Source organism: Aquila chrysaetos, chromosome 14 (assembly GCF_900496995.4).
Source record: "Aquila chrysaetos chrysaetos chromosome 14, bAquChr1.4, whole genome shotgun sequence".
Lineage (NCBI taxonomy): Eukaryota > Metazoa > Chordata > Aves > Accipitriformes > Accipitridae > Aquila > Aquila chrysaetos.
The window spans coordinates 5,000,616-5,021,613 of record NC_044017.1 but is presented as its reverse complement, the minus strand read 5'-3'; the positions used below and the strand labels follow the sequence as shown (position 1 = coordinate 5,021,613).

Sequence of the window (20,998 nt, the reverse complement as noted above, 5' to 3'; positions counted from 1 at the left end):
TGAATAATAAACTCTAGTTACTGTAGCATGCTACTTGAGTCAAACGTGATGGATCCAAAAGTGATGTCTTAACTAATAACCTAAATTCCCTTTATTGACAAAGAATATGAAACAAACCCTAGAAGTGCTTGCATCTCACCTCATCTCATACTTAGGCTGCAAAAAACCATGGTTTTTTGATCAAGCTTTCATCTTTCCCCAGTCTCAGGGACAAATCTAAAATAAAAACCAGAGCACACAGTGAGAAAAGTAACTACATTTTTCCTTTTAATATAGATGTAGTACAGAATGTTTATTACAGCAGGACAGTGCTTCCAGTTAAATAAAATTAAAAACCTTTATTTCCCCCAAATATAAAATTACTAAATTAATGTCTTAAAAGAATAAGTATATGGAAAAAGCTTTAAATTATACCACCATTTACCACAGTAACCATGATCACCAATTACATACTCCATTGCTTTGGCAAAAAAGTGTTTTTCTTTTAATAACTGCATATAAACCTAACATAGCAAAGACTGTATACATCTTTATATTGCACTTATTTATATACAGGAATAAATGAACTGTAAAGTCTGCATATACTTGGAATGAGCAAATTTTCACAATAAACTGAAAGCAGAAGGATAAGAGCTGGTATGAATATTAAAAAATGCTTAGAAATGTAATACATTTATGTACAGACTGTACGGACTGTATTAACAAACAATATGTACATAACAATTTACTACTATTGATATTTTAGTATAACTCAGTGTTCATTAATACAGACCTTTGGTTGTATTTAGTTGTTTAATAAGATCTAAGCTCACATACCTCCAAAATGCAACAAGGTATAAAATAAAGCACAATAATTTGCCAAATGGTACAAAAACTACTATTGTCAGTTCCATTAAACCCCAAAAACTAGTGTCTCTGTCTAGCCCCAAAATAGTTCTTGTACTTGGAATCAATCTCTATGTGCCATACACAAAAAGAACACCTGAATGTTACATATCTGCAAAATTACATCCCACGACACTTTTTGTAATGTGCAATTCATTTTAATAATACTTTCTAATGAAAAAGAGAAATTAACTTCAACTTTATAATTTTCCAACACGCACTTCTGCAACGACATTATGAATACTTTTAAGTGTTACCAGCAAGATTGAAAAATATATGTGCGCCTCCCTTACTCTAAAAGACTATTACCAGTAACGGCTATTCGCTAAATGTGCTCAGACATTCGTATGAATTATGCAGCTTGCACGTGCCCAACATTTAGCTTCAAAATCATCCCGAGTCTGCACACAATGAAGCAAATCCACATACTTTAAAAAAAAAACAAACATACTTTCCTTTACAAAACAATCATGCAACTGAAGAAGAACTGGGCATCCCATGAACTGTTGTGCTTGTTGGAGTTCCACTTATGGCGTTGAAAATGTGTAGCGAATTAGGCATAACACTGGCCTTTTCTTCAACTGGAGTAATCTTAAAATGGAAAACATGTATTTACCACAATGTTACAAAATGACACATTTATAAAACAGCTAAGCAGCACATTATGAAACTGGTTATCAACTCAACTTTCCAGTACTTCCTCAAAGGTACAGAACTACTTTTTGAGGATGGTTACTCTTTTCAGCCATCCTCTACCTGATTTAGGACGGCAGTAGTTACTTCAACATCAGTTCTCCTAATTTAGGTATTACACTGTCCTCTCTAGAGGAAGCTTGTATAACTTCTCTCATTTATCTTGTTAACTTGCAAAAGGAGTTTCACAATGACAACAGGCTTGCTTTTTGCCCTTTTTTGCCTTTTTTTTTTTTGACTTCAAGGTATGATTTGAGCATTTCTTATCAAAAGCTATCGAAGCACCAAAAAGACTTCATTCTTAACAGCTATAAATTTACTGATGCTAAGATTAGAAATATTTGAAAAAAAGGAATGATACAAAGATTAGACAAATGAAGAGCAGAAGTAAAGAAAACTAATTACCATCCCATCTGATCATATTGGCAAGCAGCAGAGGAGAAAAAAGAAAAATCTGTTAAGATTCTTTTCTGTATTTTTCATAACAAAATGTTTGCAGTTGTTTAAAACCCACAGTCCTGTAAGACAGCTAATGGTTTCTTCAGTGACATTGAAACAAACGTTGTGAGAAGCTTTTTCCAAATACAGCAATAGGCAGGCACGTAAAGGTGACATTTTTAAAGATGTCAGTGAAGACCCTCATGATTCTAAGCCTTCAGGGGAGTGATCAATCTTATTTAAAAAAAAAAAAACAAAACCAAAGCAACCCAACAACATAGCATGTTTTAATTATTTACAACTAATCAGATTTTTATAAAGAGAACACAGTGGTAGGCCAATAGTACACATTACTGCAGTAAGTGCTGTACTTTCATATTCTGTTCACGCTATCTCATAGGTATCAGTTGTTCGCGCCTTCTTCTCTTCATTTACTTTTAGACAATGTGATTTACTCCTGAAGTTTCAGGCATCACATGCTTTTTCTTATTGTCAATCTTTGGAAACTCACACACTTGAGCATTTTTTAAACACATATCTTGCATTGAGTTCAAAGTATTTTTTCTTGTGTACAAACTGTCATTATATGCTTTTACTTTTTCTTATGCCAGGGGAATATTAATCTTTCATTTATTACCATTAAATTACTTGACCAAAACATTTTCCTCTCTTTTCCAAAGGGAGGTAATTCTCCCATATACCTCATTCATCTTAATCAGCTGTCCCATCAGTTATCCTCCTTTCTAAAACCCTCCACTGCTTTCTGCTTTTCAATAAATCACATGGAAATACAGTCAAACTGTCCCAGCCAAGCAAATCTTTTTCTGTTCCAGGGATCTTTCAAAACTGTTTTCCTCTACATGTATATCTGAAAGATACTGGGTTTTATTAAAAAACCAACACATGAATTCTGACAAAATGGTGTCACTCCCTACAAGCCTTGTTTCACAATATTCTCCAATACTGGTGGTTAAAAAAAAGTTAGTTTTGTGGCAAGCTTTTCCCTGTGATAGTATAACAAAAGAATAAGAGAATGAAAATAAAACCTACGCGCTTGCTGTATTCTTGTGCTTCACCATAATTATATGATAGCACAGAGCTACTCATAGCACAGTACCTGAGAAAACCACAACAGGAAATAATGGAGAGCAAGAAAGTGCATGAAGCGAACTTTAGACACTTGACACATTTTTGAACAGAAAAAAATCGCCATAAAAGTTTTGGATACCATCTAACCAAGGGTAGAATAAAGGCAAAACTTTCTTAGACAAGCATACGGATAAGCTGTTGCACCAGCAAGCTGACTAGCTTTTTGAGCACATAATTATTATCCAAGAGAAGAGTAATTTAGAGATGTCAAAAAATAGTAAATGGGTAGAGTCACTGTACATCTAAAGGATGCAATTCCGAAAAAAAGCTGGAAGATTAACAGAGCATTTAAATGTCAGTTAGACTGAATGCCTCAGGTAGGTCTCAAGTTTGACTTTTTCCTGTACAATTTGATTTCTGAGTAAAGCCTATAGTTTTTGTATCAACAAGAGAAACTCAGAGCTCCTCTTTGTATCAACTGGTTATCCAGACTAGGATGCATTGGTTCCTAGACTAAGAAAAGTTGCTATTATGCTCGTACCCAAGGAAGTCTCATAGACATGTATATTTGTAAGGTAAAATATTATCAGAAATCACAAGTATTTCTTGTGGGCTAGAAACACAAGTCTTGAGGATTAAGAACTCTGAGTCACTCTATGACTCTGGGAAAAGATTATACAAATAGCAGTAGATGAAAGAAAAAGGAACCTGAAGTGATCAATATGATGAATAAAAATGTCAAGAAGGCAGGGATCAAGCATGAACCGTCAGCCCTTGCTGTCCTAGAAATAATATCCTTGCCTCTGAGGTCAGAAGACATTTCTACCATGGATCCCAGATTCAAGGTCTTACATCTCACTCCGTAAGAGTTCTGGTTTTCCTTCTCCCGTATCTCCAGATTATATGCAGTGGATTGACCTCAAGAAAACATCTTGGAATACCTCTTGAAAGGTATTTAACTCTGTCACAAAAGTAAATATTTGTAATTCCAAATTCTAAAGAAAAAGGGCTAAGCTTGCAGATCAAATCCCCCTACAGTTACCAGGAAGTAGAGACTAAAATAAGCTTTTTGGGTCACTGAATAGAGACCCCTGTAACTATACATACGAAGCATAAATGACATATATATTCATGTCATTAAATTTGTTTTATATTTACTGCATTCTTCCTCTCCTACAAATAAACAGGCTGGTGCCCACCAGATTTACTTCCTTAATGAGGGAGACTAATTCTGAAGGTCAAGAAAACATCTGCAGAAAATTCACAAACAGGAAAAAAAATGGTGAAGTTCCACAATTCCATGATATGCTTATACTCCAATAGAAAAACAAAACAAAACAAAACAAAAAAACCAGTCCCTTTTATGGCAAGCATTACATACACTTTTCCTAGTGGGTTCACATTACAGCTACATTCTGAATGCTGGTATGTATAATTTAATTTCAGCACATACTTGTTCATGCATTATTTCAGAAAGCTCTTTTGCCATTTCTCTGTAGTTGGCCTTCATTTCTTCCTGATATTCCAACTGATCTTCCTTTATAAGTCGTTCATTTACACCCAGAGCATGCCCACAAGCTTCAACAAATTGCCTGTTTTACATAAAATAATTAAAAAAGATCTCCATCAGGAATACAAAATCCAAAAGATCAATTCAAAATGCCAGCTTAAAGTATGTTTTTAATGCAGTCAGAACACTGTAAAAGTTAAAAGTTTAAAAAAATTTCTTATGATACCAGTCTTGGGAAAAAAAAAAAAAGTCAATCTTTTTTTTTTTCCCCCGGAAAAACATACCTAAAAACTTCTTTTAGTAGCTTTACTTTATTGTCTGGATATCTTTTGGTGTTTGTGTCATCTAAGAAGGCTCTTGCGTATGCTAATGGACCAGCATTAACCTATAAAAAGAACAAGAATTACAAAATAAAGTCAGTTCTCTGTGACATATTGTCTTAGCAATAACAGGTACTACAGGTGTCTGTCTGATTTGCTTTTCTTAGGAAAACACATTGATTTCAAAAAAGCTGGACTTATGAAATAAAAAAACTGCTGGAGTTGGAACATAAGAGCAGGAGAGGCATCTACAGCACTCTGTATGAACCTGTCCTGGCACAAAGAAACCACTTTGATGATGTGGCAAAGTGACTGCTGATATTGCCAATTTGTCATCTCTGTTGATGAAATTAGGGTGGGAAAATGAGAAAATGAGCTAGATCTACTACTGTTTGGTCTGCTTATCTATTGAAAACACTCTTCCAAGCTGAAAATTCTTCAATAATTAGCAGAAATTCAACAGCACCATTATGACAGCTACATGAAAACTGGATTCAACAATTTCTGACTCATCCCTATTATTCTTTTATATTAACAGTAAGAGCCCCTCCCTTCTCATCCCAAATGCTAGCTTGACAACTTGCTGATTCTGGAACCTTGCTTTGTGTTTGGTGTTTGGGGTTTTTTTTTGTTGTTGTTGTTGTTGTTTTTTTTTTTTTTAATCTTCTATATGACAACTGTTCATTTCAGATGACTGTGTTTACTGTTCCTTTGATTTGAATCAGTTAAAAATAATAGAGCAGCACTCTTGTCACTGCATTAAGACCCTTATTACCATATTGATTTGTACATGCTGCAACTGCTTTATGTACCCTATTTTGGCGAATCTGACAGTTTCTTTATACATTCAGTTCTTGCTTGCCTTAGGCAAAACGATATGTTGCCTGGTGAGATTTTCTACTATTACCCTTCTCTATTTTGGCACTTCCTCTTCATCTCCATAGGGGTCTTACCAAAATATAAAAGTAATAATGACCATGTTGAACCTACTGCAAGCAGACCTACATTTAGGCAAAGTACGCTTATTCATCCTCATACGGGAAGTCACTATTTTATGGTAGTTTCAGCTTTACACCAAAACCTGGTGGGGCTCAGACCACCTTAGATTCCAGAGATGAATCTTAATCCTTTCATGTAACTGTCCATGATCAGTGTTTATATGAAACGCTTTTATTGCTTTTCCTACTCTGGACATAACTGCAAACAGTGAGCATATTTCTAATTTAGGACATTCTTGAATATACAGAATAGAAACTAATGATAAAATGCTACTAATATTTTTCAGGGACAGAAGCAAGTACAATAGCTGATTGGCAAAGTATATGGTCTTACCTGAACACTGACACTTCCTTGTAGCTTCAGCTGCAATTTGATCATATCTACTTCAGCTGAAGAGCAAAGCTGCCTAAGTTCTGCAACTTTTTTACTCATTTCATCAATGGCTACTTCAATTGGGTTTAAATCAGTATGGTGCTGGTACATTACTGGAATGCGCTTTTTCACATATGGGAAACAATGTATAGCTATGGACGGAAACAAGTTTAATACAGTTAGAAAAAGCTTTTTGAATAACATGTGTTTTGATAGAATTTTATGCTAAAATCTCATTTTGATGTAATTAGTTGCTCAATTTAATAACATTATGTAATCAGAAATACTACCAAATGTACAGGGAAACAACATACTGAAAATGTAAATATGCATAGGTTTACATGTATTACAGCAAAGAAAGATCATTGTCATTACTGCTACTAATAATAACCAAGAAATAAACCATTGGAACTTAATTCATATGAGAACTGTAAAAAGAATTGCTTATCATCCACATATCTCAAAGAGGAGGAGAAGAATCAAAAATAGAAAAGCTGTATTCTCTATTTCCTCCCAAGTATTGGCTACGGAGGGCTGGCATTATGAAGTCATTTAAGTTGTTTTTATCATTATATTAAGACAGTGATACAGAAGCTCACACTTAACAGAGACAAAACACAAAATAGTCTTTTATTTAAGAACAAGGAAAGCTAGACTCCAGATTCACAATTCTTGAAGCTAAAGCAAAAAAACCAAAAAATTATTTGAGGATTATCCCTTGAAGAAACCACTTTGAAAACCTAGTTTTGGCTAAAAATATTAAAAGTACTTTGGCTAATAGCTATAAAGGACTTTAAGTGAAATGGAAAAACCCATACGGAACAGAATTAGGCCATTTGAATTAATGCTTCCAGTCAACTTGTTATTTCACAAACTCAGATTTACACATTATACAGAAACACTGCCAAACACACCGTAACTTTTAATTATCTCCCTTAAAAGTATAATAAAATGTTTTGTATCAGTGAACTAAATATCTTTAAAGTTTGAGCCCATGGGGAGATAGATGGGCACTCTCTCTCCCTTCTAAAGCTAACAAATGAGAAACTAAAGCACAGTGATTAGACCAAAGCCACAACAGAACAGAGGCTGGAAATCAAACTAGAACCTGCCCTTCAGGCTCTTCTAGTGCTTTAGCCAAAAGAACCAATGCTGCATTTTACACATTCCAAGACAGAAAGAATGTTGAAACATCTCCCACCCAAGTCAGCAAGCATAATGCCACTGTTCTTCAATATTTTATAGCAAAGAGGTGAGCACAGGAAAGGGCAAAGGGAGAGATGCAGACATTCCATTATAAAAAAACCCAAAATTATTTAAAAGTGAAGGGTAGTTAGAACATAGTCAAATATGAGATTTTACTCTTTTTCCTACGCTTACAGGTTAAGAAATCACACAATGATATACGTGTTCACAGATGGTCATTTATAAGTATTTGCATATCACAATTTTTAGTGTTATTTTCAAGTATGTACTAATTTTAAAAGTTTATTTTGTCTAACAGTATTTTGGTATACTATGCAACTCTCGTCACCTCCAACAGGCACATGCGAAATCTTCTAAAGGATTTTTTCTGACAAAATACACAACATACAGAAAAACGTAGTATCAAGAATTAAGTATAAAAAACAAAATAAAAGAGCAGTTTTCTTTTAAAGGAAATTTCCATTCAATCAGTACCTGTCAAAATAGTCCGTCGCTTACACTGTTCTTCTACTCCTCCTTGTCTTTTACCAGCTTGAGTAAAAGGCATCTCAAACATAAAGCGACGAATGTTATGGGTCCTTTCAAAATCTGTTTTTCTTTCTTGCAACTCTTTTTCTTCAAAGTATGGAATTACATGTGTAACTTGAATATATGCATATTTTGAATCTAAATCCTTTGGATTTACCTTAAAAACATTAAAAAAACAATCAGATAGCTACACTGTGAATAAAGTGGATTTAATTTTAGTCACATAACTTTCAGAAATTAAATTTGGTCTCAACGTTTAAACTATTGAAAACACAGGAAACGTTAATGGTCTCACAGGGCTTCTCTGTGTTCAGTTTCTACCTATTGGGAAGACAACATAGCTAGATGCATTACAACGTGTTCTGCTTTTTGTTCTGTTTGGATTTTTTTTGTGTTTGTTTTTTTTTTTTTTTTTTTTTTTTTTTTTTAAACAGTCATTGTTGATAATTGGTGTATGCAGATCCGCAAACAAAAATGTAATACAGAGTTATACCCTTGATTAACACTGGAAAGCACAGATACAGAAAACCCAGAAACAAATACTTGTCCTCCATGACAGCTGATACAGCAGTAGATTGGAGACCAAAAATTGCTAGTGATATAAAAAAGTTAATAATTAAAAATAAAACCCTACATTGCAAATAATTCAGATATTACCTTCAGAAGGTACTCCTCCAAACCCATCTCAGCTCTGACACCTTATGAGGGTCCCAAAGAATATACTGGTGGGAGCAGGGCAAATTGAAGGCTTCACTATTCAGTTCATTTTGTTTCTAGAACTGGATGAGTTCATGGACTGGCTGATCTTTAATTTGGTAAAAGCAGCAACTAGTTGCCCCCGTACCAATAGAGAAGGCCTCCAAAGTCTTCACCCAACAGGGTCACTAAATGGACCGAGGATTTTTTTTTTTTTTTTTTGTAATTTCCCCCAACCATGGGATAGAGAGGGCACCCTAAACCTGTGCATCTTTCTAAAAGTTGTTGCCTACCATTTTTGTCCCACATCAAATATTCATGTTATCTCTGCCTGTCTCTGAGCCATTTCACTTCCATAAACTAAGTGGGAAAACCAACAATGCGAATACACACATGAAGTCACCAGGTAAGTCATGGAGCAAACTGGGAACAGAGCTAAGGTCTCCCTGCTGTTACCCAGTTTTATTGGAACATGCTGCTTGATTAATTACTTTTTTTTAAAATCTGCAATGTTTTCAAGATTACTGGACTGGAACTTAAGTGGTAATTTATGTACTCATTCTGATACAGCTGACAGAAAAATGTTCCCTACAAATGCTCACACACACGTGCATTATAATTAATTGTAAAGAATTCAAGAGAGTATACTTGAAGAGCTGTGAAAAACTGAGATTACGATATAATTCTCTTGCCTTCTGTGGCATGAAATCTAGCCCTTGCATAAGTCCTTCTCTCCTTTTAAAGTTCCCATATTGAAAAGCCCCACCATTGCTGCACATTCAGGCCAAGAAGCACAGAACTTTGTGATCTTACTGGTAGAATCAAGGAACAGAAGAGATAGATAAGAGAAAAACACCATAAAGTCTGAATCCAAACAAAAGTTAAAAATTGGTTGAGGAAGGGAATAAAAGGAATGCAGAGAGGCATCTTGTGCAGTATGTGTTCTTCCCAGCATGTGGGATACTGTAGCCCTCTTCAGTTAAACAGTTTTGGAGCCTTCAATTACAAAGGAAAGCATTTCCTATGACAAATGTAGATTTAACCAGATGACTTTGCATCAGCATTTTTTTCTACAGTTTAAGCGTTTATAAAATTGAACAGGCTCAGAGACATAAGCAAAGGATAACAAGAGCAACTGATACAGAATTAAAATGTTATTTACATACGGTACTCTTCTCAGAAGAGGGGTCTGTTTCTTACTTCAGAAGAAAGTTTGGACTCTGCTTTCAAGGTGCAGAAAAGGGAAAAACTTCCAAAGAATGACTGTGCATAAACTGGCAAGAAATACAGCTAAACATAACACAGGATATGATCACAGTCCAAATTTGTTCTAAGACACAATTATTATTGTGAGAGGTAACACTATGGAAATCAAGCTTTTTGGTTGTTCTTAAAGGTAAACTTAATAGGAGATGATATTTCTCTCATGCCCTTCAACCAGTAGAGTTTTTTAGACACCTATGTCTGTGTGCACAATGAGTGACAGACAGTGATCCCACAGTATTTCAAGTGGATTAGTGGAAGTAATATATCAGAATTTTTTAGAGAGAATGAAGATCATACCTTGCCAGAATCCTGAATCATTTTGACATTTTCAGACCCAAATTTGTCAGAGTAGAGTTTTTGGAGTCTTTGGGAAATCTCCGAGAGAGGTGTGAGTTTAGGCTCTTTATAGATATATTCCTTTCCATCTTCATCCTCAAAGAATCCCTGCAAAAAATGAAGTAATCAAAATCTTGGAAAAAAACCACATAGGACAATGATTAAGATGAACATAATGTATGTGGTTCAAAGCAAATATAAACATTTAACATCAGGATTCAAGCATATGTAAATAAGGAGAAATTAAAATCTAAGTAAAAAAGGTTTCCTAAGAGAATAAAAAAACCCAGAAAAATGTAATTATCTACTACAGAATGAGTGAAAGACAATGGAAACACACATTTAAAATTGTAAAGGTTCGTTGTAATTTTATGGCGTGCCAAGCCTTTGAGATAACTTTTCTTCACTTTTATTTAAAAGTGAACTTTCAGCACTGTTTCACTTGCCAAAACAGAAATCTTGCTGCCCAACACGACTATCTGATTCACAAGTGAGTATTTTGGAAATGGTTTATATAAAAATAATCTGAAAAATTTCTTTATGTAGTAATAAAAAATTAATCCCAGAAAATGAAATTTAATTTACCTAAAAATCTTAATTTTATGTTGTACTATCTTGGCATATACTACTTTACTTTCATTACATAAAGCATTTGTTTTAAAACCATAAGTAAATGCAATATAGAGTATGTGGAAAGTGAAACAGGTCATTGGTTTAAAACAACAAGCCATGTCTGAGTTCACGTTTGCAATCGGAAAAGAAATATTTTTGTCATAAATGAAACAGACAAAATAGAAAAGCACAACATATCATGTATAAACACAGGCTAGATTGACAAAAATACCCACATCAAACTAAGGTGAAATGCAGTAGTTTTTACTGCATTGCTTGCTTTGTAAGCAGTTACTGTAATTACCTCAACATCTGTTTCACTGTCTGTAAACTGGTATTGCTATAAAGTTATAAAAGACAACAGAATACATGTAAAGTTATACTGCTCAGAGTATTGTACAATTCTCCATGCTCAGCTGAACAATTAGCAACTGGGCTATGCACGTAGAAAGTGTATTACTTGATACTGCGTGATACCATACTGATACATAAGCGTTCTAGACATATATTAGAAGATGTGAAGCTGTCCAATACACAGCCAGAACTTTTGTTCAAAGCATGCAATACTGATGCATAGAAGAGAGTGATTTGTTCTCTAAATGGAACTTAATGTTATTTTTTGAATTGCAATGGCTATTAATGCATACCAATCTAAGAAGCAGCCTTGCAAACCACACTGTAGCACTACACATTAAGTCAATACGTTGCTAAGAACTGACATTATAGAAAACTTACCGCTGCCTTAAGGTAGTAAATAAAAGAAGAAAAAGGACAAAAAGGCAAAAAATTTACTGAGGAAAATAAGGAAGAATTGTATCGGAATTGATAAATGTTTTAAACTAAATTATTGATGTTTAATTATTTCTTACAGAACACATTTCTTGTACTTTTAATGTCATGGTATCAATATAGATGATGAAATAGTATACCTTGTAAAATAAATTCCAGTTTTTCTTACTGCACAGAGCAGATAAATGAAAGTCAATTAATACTCACCTGTCCAAAGAACGCTACCCTGAAATAAGTTCCCAGCAGTCTCTTGCCTGTATGCATAACTTCTGTTACTTTACTGTATGCTCGATGAAGAGTGTCATATAAATGAGCAAGCCTCTAAAAATAAAAGAAAACCATCATGGGGTAAAAGAATAACGTAGAATTTTCCTATCTTAAAACAATAATAAATTATGTCCTTGTAATTAATAACAACTAAAAACACTGTTTCATTGAACAGTAGTAATAGGTTTAGTACTTGTATCAGAATGACAATATGCAAGATTAGTTTTTAATTATTTACATTTATTTAAACATTTTTAATTATTCAAAATTAAAACAAAAATTCCACCTTCATATTTCAGTTACAATTTTAATACTCCTGCGATGTCAAATGTGTCATGCAGTTAGACTAGAAATTTTTTTTTTTCTTGCTCAGAATTACTTATGATGAATCTAGTACCTCAAAATCTCGCCGTTTTTCATAAATGGGAATTATAAGTTTATATATGTCAGCAATGAGTTCATAGCGTTCTGCCTTCCAGAGTCCATCAGCACACTGCTCCAACAATTCCATCAGCACATCCTAGATTTGGATACACACGTGAAAAAGTAAAACAATTCAGTACTTGTGAAAAGCACAAATAAGTATCCCAAAGTTCTTCCCAATGAAAAGGGAGATCTTGACTCAAAAAAAAATTATCAACACATAGTAATTTAAATTATTGTGGCAATCAAAAATTCCCAAAAGGAAACAAAAGAAAACAGAATGGTCTGAGTGTACACTACTCTTCATATTTACCACAAACAGCATTTTTCTTTTAGATACTCCTGACATCTTAAGTCCACAAACGACACCTGTGTGAAGACCCAAGGTCTTACCTTGAGACCCTTGTCTTACCTTGTAACATGTTTTTATTTTTTCAAAAAACCTTGGGTTTTTTTGGTTTTATACAAAGAACACTACCTTAAAAAGACAGCTATACAAACACTTGACTGTAATGGTTTTGAAGGAAACTATCAAATAAATTACATCAACAATAAAATAAAAAAATACAATTCCAAAATCTGTACTCAGAAGTAATTATCAAGGTACAACAGTGGAATTTGGTATACTTGGTCCAGAGTGAAAATACATATAACAATAGTGAAGCTGAGAAACCCTAAAGGGTCAAAACAGAGTCACAAGCAAGAAACCACCATCCTTACAGCAAAAAGATAGTTATTTAAGGTTAAGTAAGAACTATGCTTATCTATACATTAGAATGGAAGTACGCATTTTGCATTAGAGCAGTTACATCATAATTATGAAGTCCCTTCCATCAGTTTGTCATAATAATTTATTTTCCATGCATTTAATTTCTCTTACTTCAATAAGCAAAACAAAACTACGATAACATTTGTACTTTGCTCTAGTTTTCATAAATTTAAAATTACTTGGCTAACTCCATTAACTCAGTTATAACAAACAGTTTCACAGATATTATGGAACAGCTGATAGCTCCTGTGATGAAGCTGTCATATACTTGGTCATGGCCTGAGTGTGACAGAATCACTGTGAAGCAGCTCATTCCCATCCACATACCCTAACACCTCAGTTTTCTTCAAACATGTCTGGAGCTCTAAGTACCTCCAAGAGAATCCAAGTCTAAGACTGCAAGATGTCAGAAGACGTGACATTTCTACTTCTTGAGACCTCCTGGTACCATTCTTGCATCGTAGTGGTGAACGCAGAGGCTGGAAATAACTCCTTTTATCCTTAGAAGGGATGCAACGCTACTCTATTCCCCTCCTCCCTTTGGTAGAGGACCAAGACAGCATAAAAGTATCACTAAGAAAAGCCAACTTTAATATTGAGAGCAAAAAGAAACTGAAAAATGCTACCCTTATCCGTGTGCTGCAACGGTCCCTAAAACATCCCCTCCTTTCCCCCAGTCATTATGGGGCTGTATAGACTCTCCAATAGCTCCATCCTCAGCAGCCAGGGGGTGAGAACTGAAAGACCAGTGTCACTGCTGGACCACAAGGGCTGTCCACAAACACTGCTTTGTGACAAGGGTCTTAGACACCAGAGGGCATCCAAATGCAGCAAAGGAGTACAATCTTGTTTGCACACAGGAAAGAGCAAAAAAAAAAAAAAAATACAAAAAAATATAAAGAGCAAAAGCTTCACGTGGGAGAGCTGACAGGAGGGAGGAAAACAACACAACATTTCTGGGCCACCTGCCTCAGCATTCATCTGTTCTCATGGGAAAAGTTTTTTTCCATATATCCAATCAGAGTTTTCTCTTGTACCGTGTGAGAACGGCCTCCTACTCTGTTACGGCGCACCTCTTAGAAGAGTCTTATTCGTCCACTAACCACCTTAGGAGCTGGACTTCTTCCAGTTTGTTGGTATCCCTCTTGACTTTGAGGGGGCAGTGCTGGGCACAAGATTACAGATGGGGTATCACAAATGCCAAGCAGAAGGGGGAAAACCCACTTCCCTCCACTTCTTGACTCTATGCGATTTGTAATACAACCCAGCATGCGGTCGGCCTTTGTTGCCACAAGGCTACACTGCTGATTCCCATTCCATCTCTCGTCCACTAGAACTCCCAGGTCCTTCTGCAGAGCTGCTGCCCAGCCCATCCATCCCCAGCCCGTACTGAGACATCGGATGATTTTTTCGCAGATGCAAGGCTTTGCACTTGTCTCTGTAGAACTTTGAGAGGCGTCTGTGTTCCCTCAGTCTGAGGTCCCTCTAAATGGCAGCCCTGTCCCCCAGCATATCAGTCACTCCCCTCTCCATTTAGTTTTGTCCACAAACTTGATGATACGCTGTATCCCATGACCTAGATGGCTAATGAAGATGTTAAACGATATCAGCCTGAGTACCTATGAAGAATACCAGCCTTCGCCACCACACTTAAAAGTGTCTTGTATGTTTGGGTAAGTACGTATTTCTGTTTTTCATAAAGTGCTTTAGTATATTGAATTACACTGCATGTTGATCACTTAAAAGAGCTATAATACCATCTGAGCTGTGAAGCCATTTCATTTACCAATCTGCAAATTAGAACGATTCCTCTCATGGAAAGTCATAGCTAACAAGATACCAGAAAAAACAAATAAGGAAGGTAGAGATTAACTTACTATCCGTAGTGGAGCTGTATTCTGGCAGAGTTTATTTTGGAAAAAAACAGCCAACTTGAATGAAATTGTTTCCAACCTTAATCTGCATGGAATCTGGCACCTGCCACAGGCCTGTTAGCCGTAACTTAGATCTCTCACAGATGGACTGCTTACAGCAAAGTCTAGCATGGAAACAATATCAGGTTCCAGGCTTTCACCCTCCTATTTCTGACACCCAGAAGACTTTTAGCTCTGCAAGGAGAATCTGACTTGTGCTGCTGAATATGCTGTCCGCATAAACAACTGTTCATGAAACACACACAGTAACTTTGTTAAAAAAACAAAGCAAAATTTTGTTTTTTCAGCTGGCTAGTTTAGGAAATGAGTCAGGCTAACCCTGGCCTGAAAGAGAATTCTTTTAAAATGAGAATTAAATTGAGAATTTTAAAAATTTCGATTTTTAAAATGAGAAACTACATAAAGTCTTAAGACAAATTTCACCTAATTGGGAAGACTTTATATAAATTGGAGAATATAAAGGATGCTTTGCCCCTTTTAGAAACATGGAGGGATCCTCCCCTGACCCCCCCAATAGTTCTAATTACTGACTGTTTGGGAGATTTAACTCTAAAGTAACTAGCATCCAGGGAAATCCCAAGTTTCAGGAAAGAAATTCCACAAGTCTTTGTTACTATGTATAGGAAGAATTCCCATCAGAGCATCATTTTGCTCAGTAGTAGTAAAGTACAGCTTGAAAGATAAGTTTCTGCTTTCTGTACCCAATTGATCTGTCATATGATTTTTTTTTTCTTAGACTAATACAGTTTTCCTTACATAAGAACATACCAAGGAAACACTCCATATACGAATATGTTCCTATTCATGAAGCAACTAGACTACCTGGTTTGAAATTCTTCTGTAAAATACTAGTCATCCTAATTTATTCATGATTTTTAGTCTACTAAAAACCAAAGAGTTTTTCCCTATTATTACTCTTCCTGGGTGAACTATAAGAAGTTACCTGAAAAATAGTAACTTTTTTCAATATTTAAGCAGTTACAGTACTACATGGTTAAGTTTAAAAAGGGAAAAATAAAATTTGGCAAGGTTTGATCCTTTTGCAAGATCCACACGCTTTTAATTTCACTCTTGGCTTAGTATTTCCATGGAACAGAAGTAAGAGATGGAAATAAATTTGCATAGGGTTCAATGACCCAGAAAAAGCAGTATATCCTTTTTGCAGGGACTGGCTAATGAGAAGAAGAATAAAGACATTCCAATTTAAAAAATACAAAAGCATTTAGCTCTGACAAATGGTTTGTCAGGTAAACGCTGACAAGAATTTCTAACAAAAGTTTCCATCAGCAGTAGTCACTAGAAAACCAACTCTTGGCTCACTTAGAGCAGCTTACATTTTGCTTTGAGTAACATGGTAAATTCCATGCTGGATGAGGAGAATCAGTGATTTATAGAACATAATACAAATTAAAAAAAACCACCAATCTGCTATTGGGTGTCTTTGGAAAGCAAAAGTGCTATATTTCTCATTTCAAGTAATTCCAACTCCTGCCTCCCCTCGCCTGAAGAAGGCAAGTCAACAATTTTTGTCTTAAAACAATAGAGCAAAGCAGTACCAGAACTTAGGAGTAAAACATAGGTACCCTAGGCCTAAACCCAGGCTTAAACAGCTAAGTCTTTAATCTGTTCCTCCTAAATCTGTTAGCATAGCCACAACTTGCACAATCAAATAATTTTGTGATACACCTTCACCATATATAAACTAAAACACAAAAGAAAAATATTGTTTGTTGTACAATTATGCTTACACACCAGGGATTTTTTCAACACACCTACTGCAAGTAGTGGTCTGTCCCTCCCTCCACCACCTATACTGGCAAAAACATAGTGTAGATGTAGCTCTTCACGAGCAAGATTATGAATAATATTTTCATGTAGGCTTCTTAATAGTAAAATTTACTGTAGAGCCAGAACAGATGGATCCGCAAAGACACAAGGAGTGAAACTTAAGCCAGGAACAAACAACACTGGTGCAAGTCTGGTGTCAGTAAAATGACTTTCATTGTTACGGCATATTTGCATAGGGAAACTGTAAACCAACAAAAATGATCTTCATAATTGCTGGTATAGTAACAATCTAAATCAAAGTCAGTTTTAAAAAAAACCCAGATCTTGTTAACTCTAATAAATAAGCCACATTTACTGTTCAGCCTGTCATATAGCTTAAAATTCCATTTTGCTTAATTTTATTCCAACAGTAGTGTTGAGTTGATGTGCTAATGCTTTATTTAAGATATATGTATATAGTAAATTGTCTAAAGCCGGGACAGCTCACAGAAATTTTTTATTTCAGTTCCAGGATAAGAATAGCGGCTAAGACAATTATAATATCCATCATATTAGTCAGCCTCCAGACTGAAACACAAAACTTGGAAAAACAAACAGCACTTCAATGTGCATCAATTCTAACTCTTTTATGTTTACTTACTTCATTGAAGTGAACATCTTGCATTCCAACATCCTCCATCATTGAAGCCTCTTCATCTATATTAGGTGTGATTACCCTGAAAGCAGTACAACCTTGCCTAAACATCCCTGTCATTGAAAAAGAAAAATAGACAAATTTACTTTTTTCCACCAGAATAACTGTCGTGGTTTAACCCCAGACAGCAACTAAGTACCACGCAGCCACTTGCTCACTTCCCCCCCACCCAGTGGGATGGGGGAGAGAATCAGAAGGTAAAAGGTAAAACTTGTGGGTTGAAATAAGAACAGTTTAATTGAACAGAAAGGAAGAAACTAACAATAATAACAATAATAAAATGACAATACTAATAAAAGGATTGGAACATACAAAACAAGTGATGCACAGTGCAATTGCTCATCACTTGCTGACCGATGCCCAGTTAGTTCCCGAGCAGCGATTCATCCCCCAGGCCAAGTCCTCCCAGTTTATATACTGGACATGACATCACATGGTATGGAATACCCCTTCAGCCAGTTTGGGTCAGCTGCCCTGGCTGTGTCCCCTCCCAACTTCTCGTGCCCCTCCAGCCTTCTTGCTGGCTGGGCATGAGAAGCTGAAAAATCCTTGACTTTAGACTAAACATTACTTGGCAACAACTGAAAACATCAGTGTGTTATCAACATTCTTCTCATACTAAATCCAAAACATAACGCTATACCAGCTACTAGAAAGAAAATTAACTCTATCCCAGCCGAAACCAGGACAATAATATTAGGTCATTTTGTGATGCTAGATAAGGCAGAAGCCATGTTTAAATATACATACCCCCAAATTAATAAATAAAAAATAAATCCCTCCTCCCAGTGCGTGATTAAAATATTAGACCTCACATTACTCTGTAAGTATAAATAGTTTTTAAAAAAACACAAATGTTAATATCTGGACTCTTACCTACCAAAATAAATAGTGTCTGAATCTTCCTAAATTAAACCTGTGTCTAATCTACCCCACCCTAAGTCTAAGGTAATCAAGGTAACTTCTACAGTATTTAATTAAACTGGTATGAAGTCATGCTGGAACTGTGTACTCTAACAGGCCCTGGCATATCAGCCTCCCCAGCCTGAACAATAAGAATAGACTGACATCAACCATACAAAATGATCAAAGGATGGCAAAACAGATTATTCAGCTGTATATACAGAAAGTCAGTCTACAAGCAAGAAAAAAAACCCAGCAATCTAACTTTCTTTACTGAAGTAAGTAAGTATTTGGCAAAAATGGGGTTTAGAATGTTCTAATGTGAAACCTGCCTCTTTTACCTATTCTGTTTAGCTCTTTTTTATTATATCAGATTGCTGAATTAAGAAATCGGGGGGTTTGGCCAAAAACTGTATTAATTAAAGCCTCAAGAGTAATCAGTAAATACTACAGAAGCACAAGGACTTGCACATAGTTATTTCACAGCTCATTCCTACAAAGATTCTTTCTGCTCAGGTGGGAGTCTGACCACCAGAGGTTTTACTGAATGACTGCCTCAAATGCATGGTTTTGTTTTGCTCCTGGAAATACCACCGATAGAAGTTTGACCCTCTATATTACTAAGAGGAAATAAGATTTATGACAGTAGACAAAAATAGCAGATGACCCAAAGGAATCACAAATTGATACAGATTATCACTAGTTATCAGTTAGTTGTTATCAGGCTTCCAAGAGGACATAGTAACTTTGACAATCAACTTAGTTTCAGATTTGGTCTCAGAGAAGCTTCTGAAATCATTGGGGCAGAGAGGATAGCCTATACACTACACAAGTATCTGGCAAGAGGCACAAAAGGAAGAGAGAAAAGGCATCTTGTAGACCCACGACTCCGCTTCATTTTGAACTGTCATGCAAAAGCAAAGAAAAAAAGCTGCGAATGTGAATTTGCCTACAAAAACAAAAGACTAGCTCAATGTTATGATCAGTCTCAACAGATTTCTGAAACTTTCTTCTAGAGATCTGTTTTTCTTAATAAAAGCCATATAAGCTTTTATTTTCTCAAACCCCTAGCTGGGAAGAATTCTGACCCTATAAATGAAAGATAGTTTCCTACCCTATCTCAAGGGTCATCAAAAACTCGCTTTTACAGACAGCTGCTAGCAGAGAACACCAAGACAGGTAAAGCATTCTGAGCACTACTACCACTGACTCAGCATCTGGAAATTTGTATGAATTTATTTTGACTTCTCTGGCAATGCCAGGTTTCCCTATATGCAGTGAAAGACTACTTGTTGAACAAGAATATTCACTGATAAGTTTGCTTTAGAAAGGGTCTGACTTCAGCTATTAGCAGCTCTGGTGCAAAATAATAATTTTTACTTTCCTAAAAATTTTACTTTAGCTTCATCTGAAATGCTGCCACTTAGATATGTAAGTATACTCTTAAATATTTGAGTATGCTATCTGGTTAGGTCAGAATTTCTTCCTTGGTAAACACTGAAATGCCTACAAATTCCTCTGAGAAACTATTGTCATTATAGCTTAGGAAAAGCAAAATATAAACATTAAAGTAAGATTTCAAAATCATACCTTTTCGTGTGAGATATTCTGCAACCAGTGCTGCTACATGGACATAGCACATTGCTGCCTAAAACAGAAACAATAACAATCTTATAAATTACAATTATAATGGAACTACTGAAAACAAGGTATATAAGAAGAGCCCTAGCCTGAGATTATTTCTTTGGTTTTCCTTTTTGCTGCTTTGCAGGAGATGCTCTATGACCAGTGTAAGAATTCTCCACTTCATTTATGCAAAACAGTAACTGTGCAAGAGCACTCACTCCTTTACCAGAGCATTGAGGAGCACAGACAGCAGTACACAATCTGAGAGTGACCACGGATCACAAATTACAAGGTAGGAATGCCATGCTATAATAAAAATAGGCAAATCTCTTTTTGGGATGTATTTTAAGTGTTATGTGAAACAAAAGAGCTATTAGTTGTTCTACTCAACATTTGGTGGTTCTTTTGCTAACCTGTTTTGTCTGCCTTTTGGCTCCAGACCAAGAAAAACGTAGAAAAAAACCTGGTGACAGACCACGTGAAAGCAGCAAAAGAAAAAGAGAAGGAATCTGACCTATGAATGGAATTTGAAGGAATTTGGTCGGTGTTGCCTGGAAAACAGAAGAAAAAGGGCGACAGAGTAGTCTTCAAATATTTGAGGTGTTCCATGAAGTTGACACTGATCACTTTTCTCCACGGAAAGGAGAAAAGAAAGATTCAAGATCCTTCTTTCACGAAAAAGATTTAGGCTTACAGCAAAGTGTTATTCTAACTGTAATTCTCAATTGAACAGTTCATATATGGAGGCTGCAGAACCTCAGACACTGGAGGTGAAGGAAAAAGGTAAGCGTCTGTCAGAAATTCTCTCTAATTCACACTCTGCATGGGGTTGGGCTTGGTGGTTTACAGAGGTCC

General features: G+C 35.7%; 1 protein-coding gene across 22 annotated transcripts in view; it reads right to left on the bottom strand.

Annotated features, from left to right (window-relative positions):
- Nucleotides 1–245: 245 nt before the first annotated feature.
- Nucleotides 246–20,998, bottom strand: part of DOCK9 (dedicator of cytokinesis 9) — a 137,106-nt gene continuing 116,353 nt past the window's right edge. For 13 of the 22 annotated variants that reach the window (XM_030036643.2, XM_030036658.2, XM_030036638.2 and 10 more), the window contains 12 exons: nt 20,108–20,165; nt 17,561–17,667; nt 12,404–12,526; nt 11,947–12,060; nt 11,686–11,691; nt 11,255–11,290; nt 10,300–10,446; nt 7,987–8,197; nt 6,268–6,458; nt 4,900–5,000; nt 4,559–4,697; nt 246–1,476 (listed from right to left, as the gene is read on the bottom strand). In XM_030036643.2, coding sequence (XP_029892503.1) covers nt 1,354–1,476; nt 4,559–4,697; nt 4,900–5,000; nt 6,268–6,458; nt 7,987–8,197; nt 10,300–10,446; nt 11,255–11,290; nt 11,686–11,691; nt 11,947–12,060; nt 12,404–12,526; nt 17,561–17,667; nt 20,108–20,165 — 1,356 coding nt within the window. In that variant the 3' untranslated portion in view covers nt 246–1,353. Of the gene's footprint in view, nt 1,477–1,983; nt 1,992–4,558; nt 4,698–4,899; nt 5,001–6,267; nt 6,459–7,986; nt 8,198–10,299; nt 10,447–11,254; nt 11,291–11,685; nt 11,692–11,946; nt 12,061–12,403; nt 12,527–17,560; nt 17,668–20,107; nt 20,166–20,998 lie in introns of all 22 variants that reach the window. The other 9 variants (XM_030036662.2, XM_030036655.2, XM_030036642.2 and 6 more) reach the window with 3 other exon arrangements.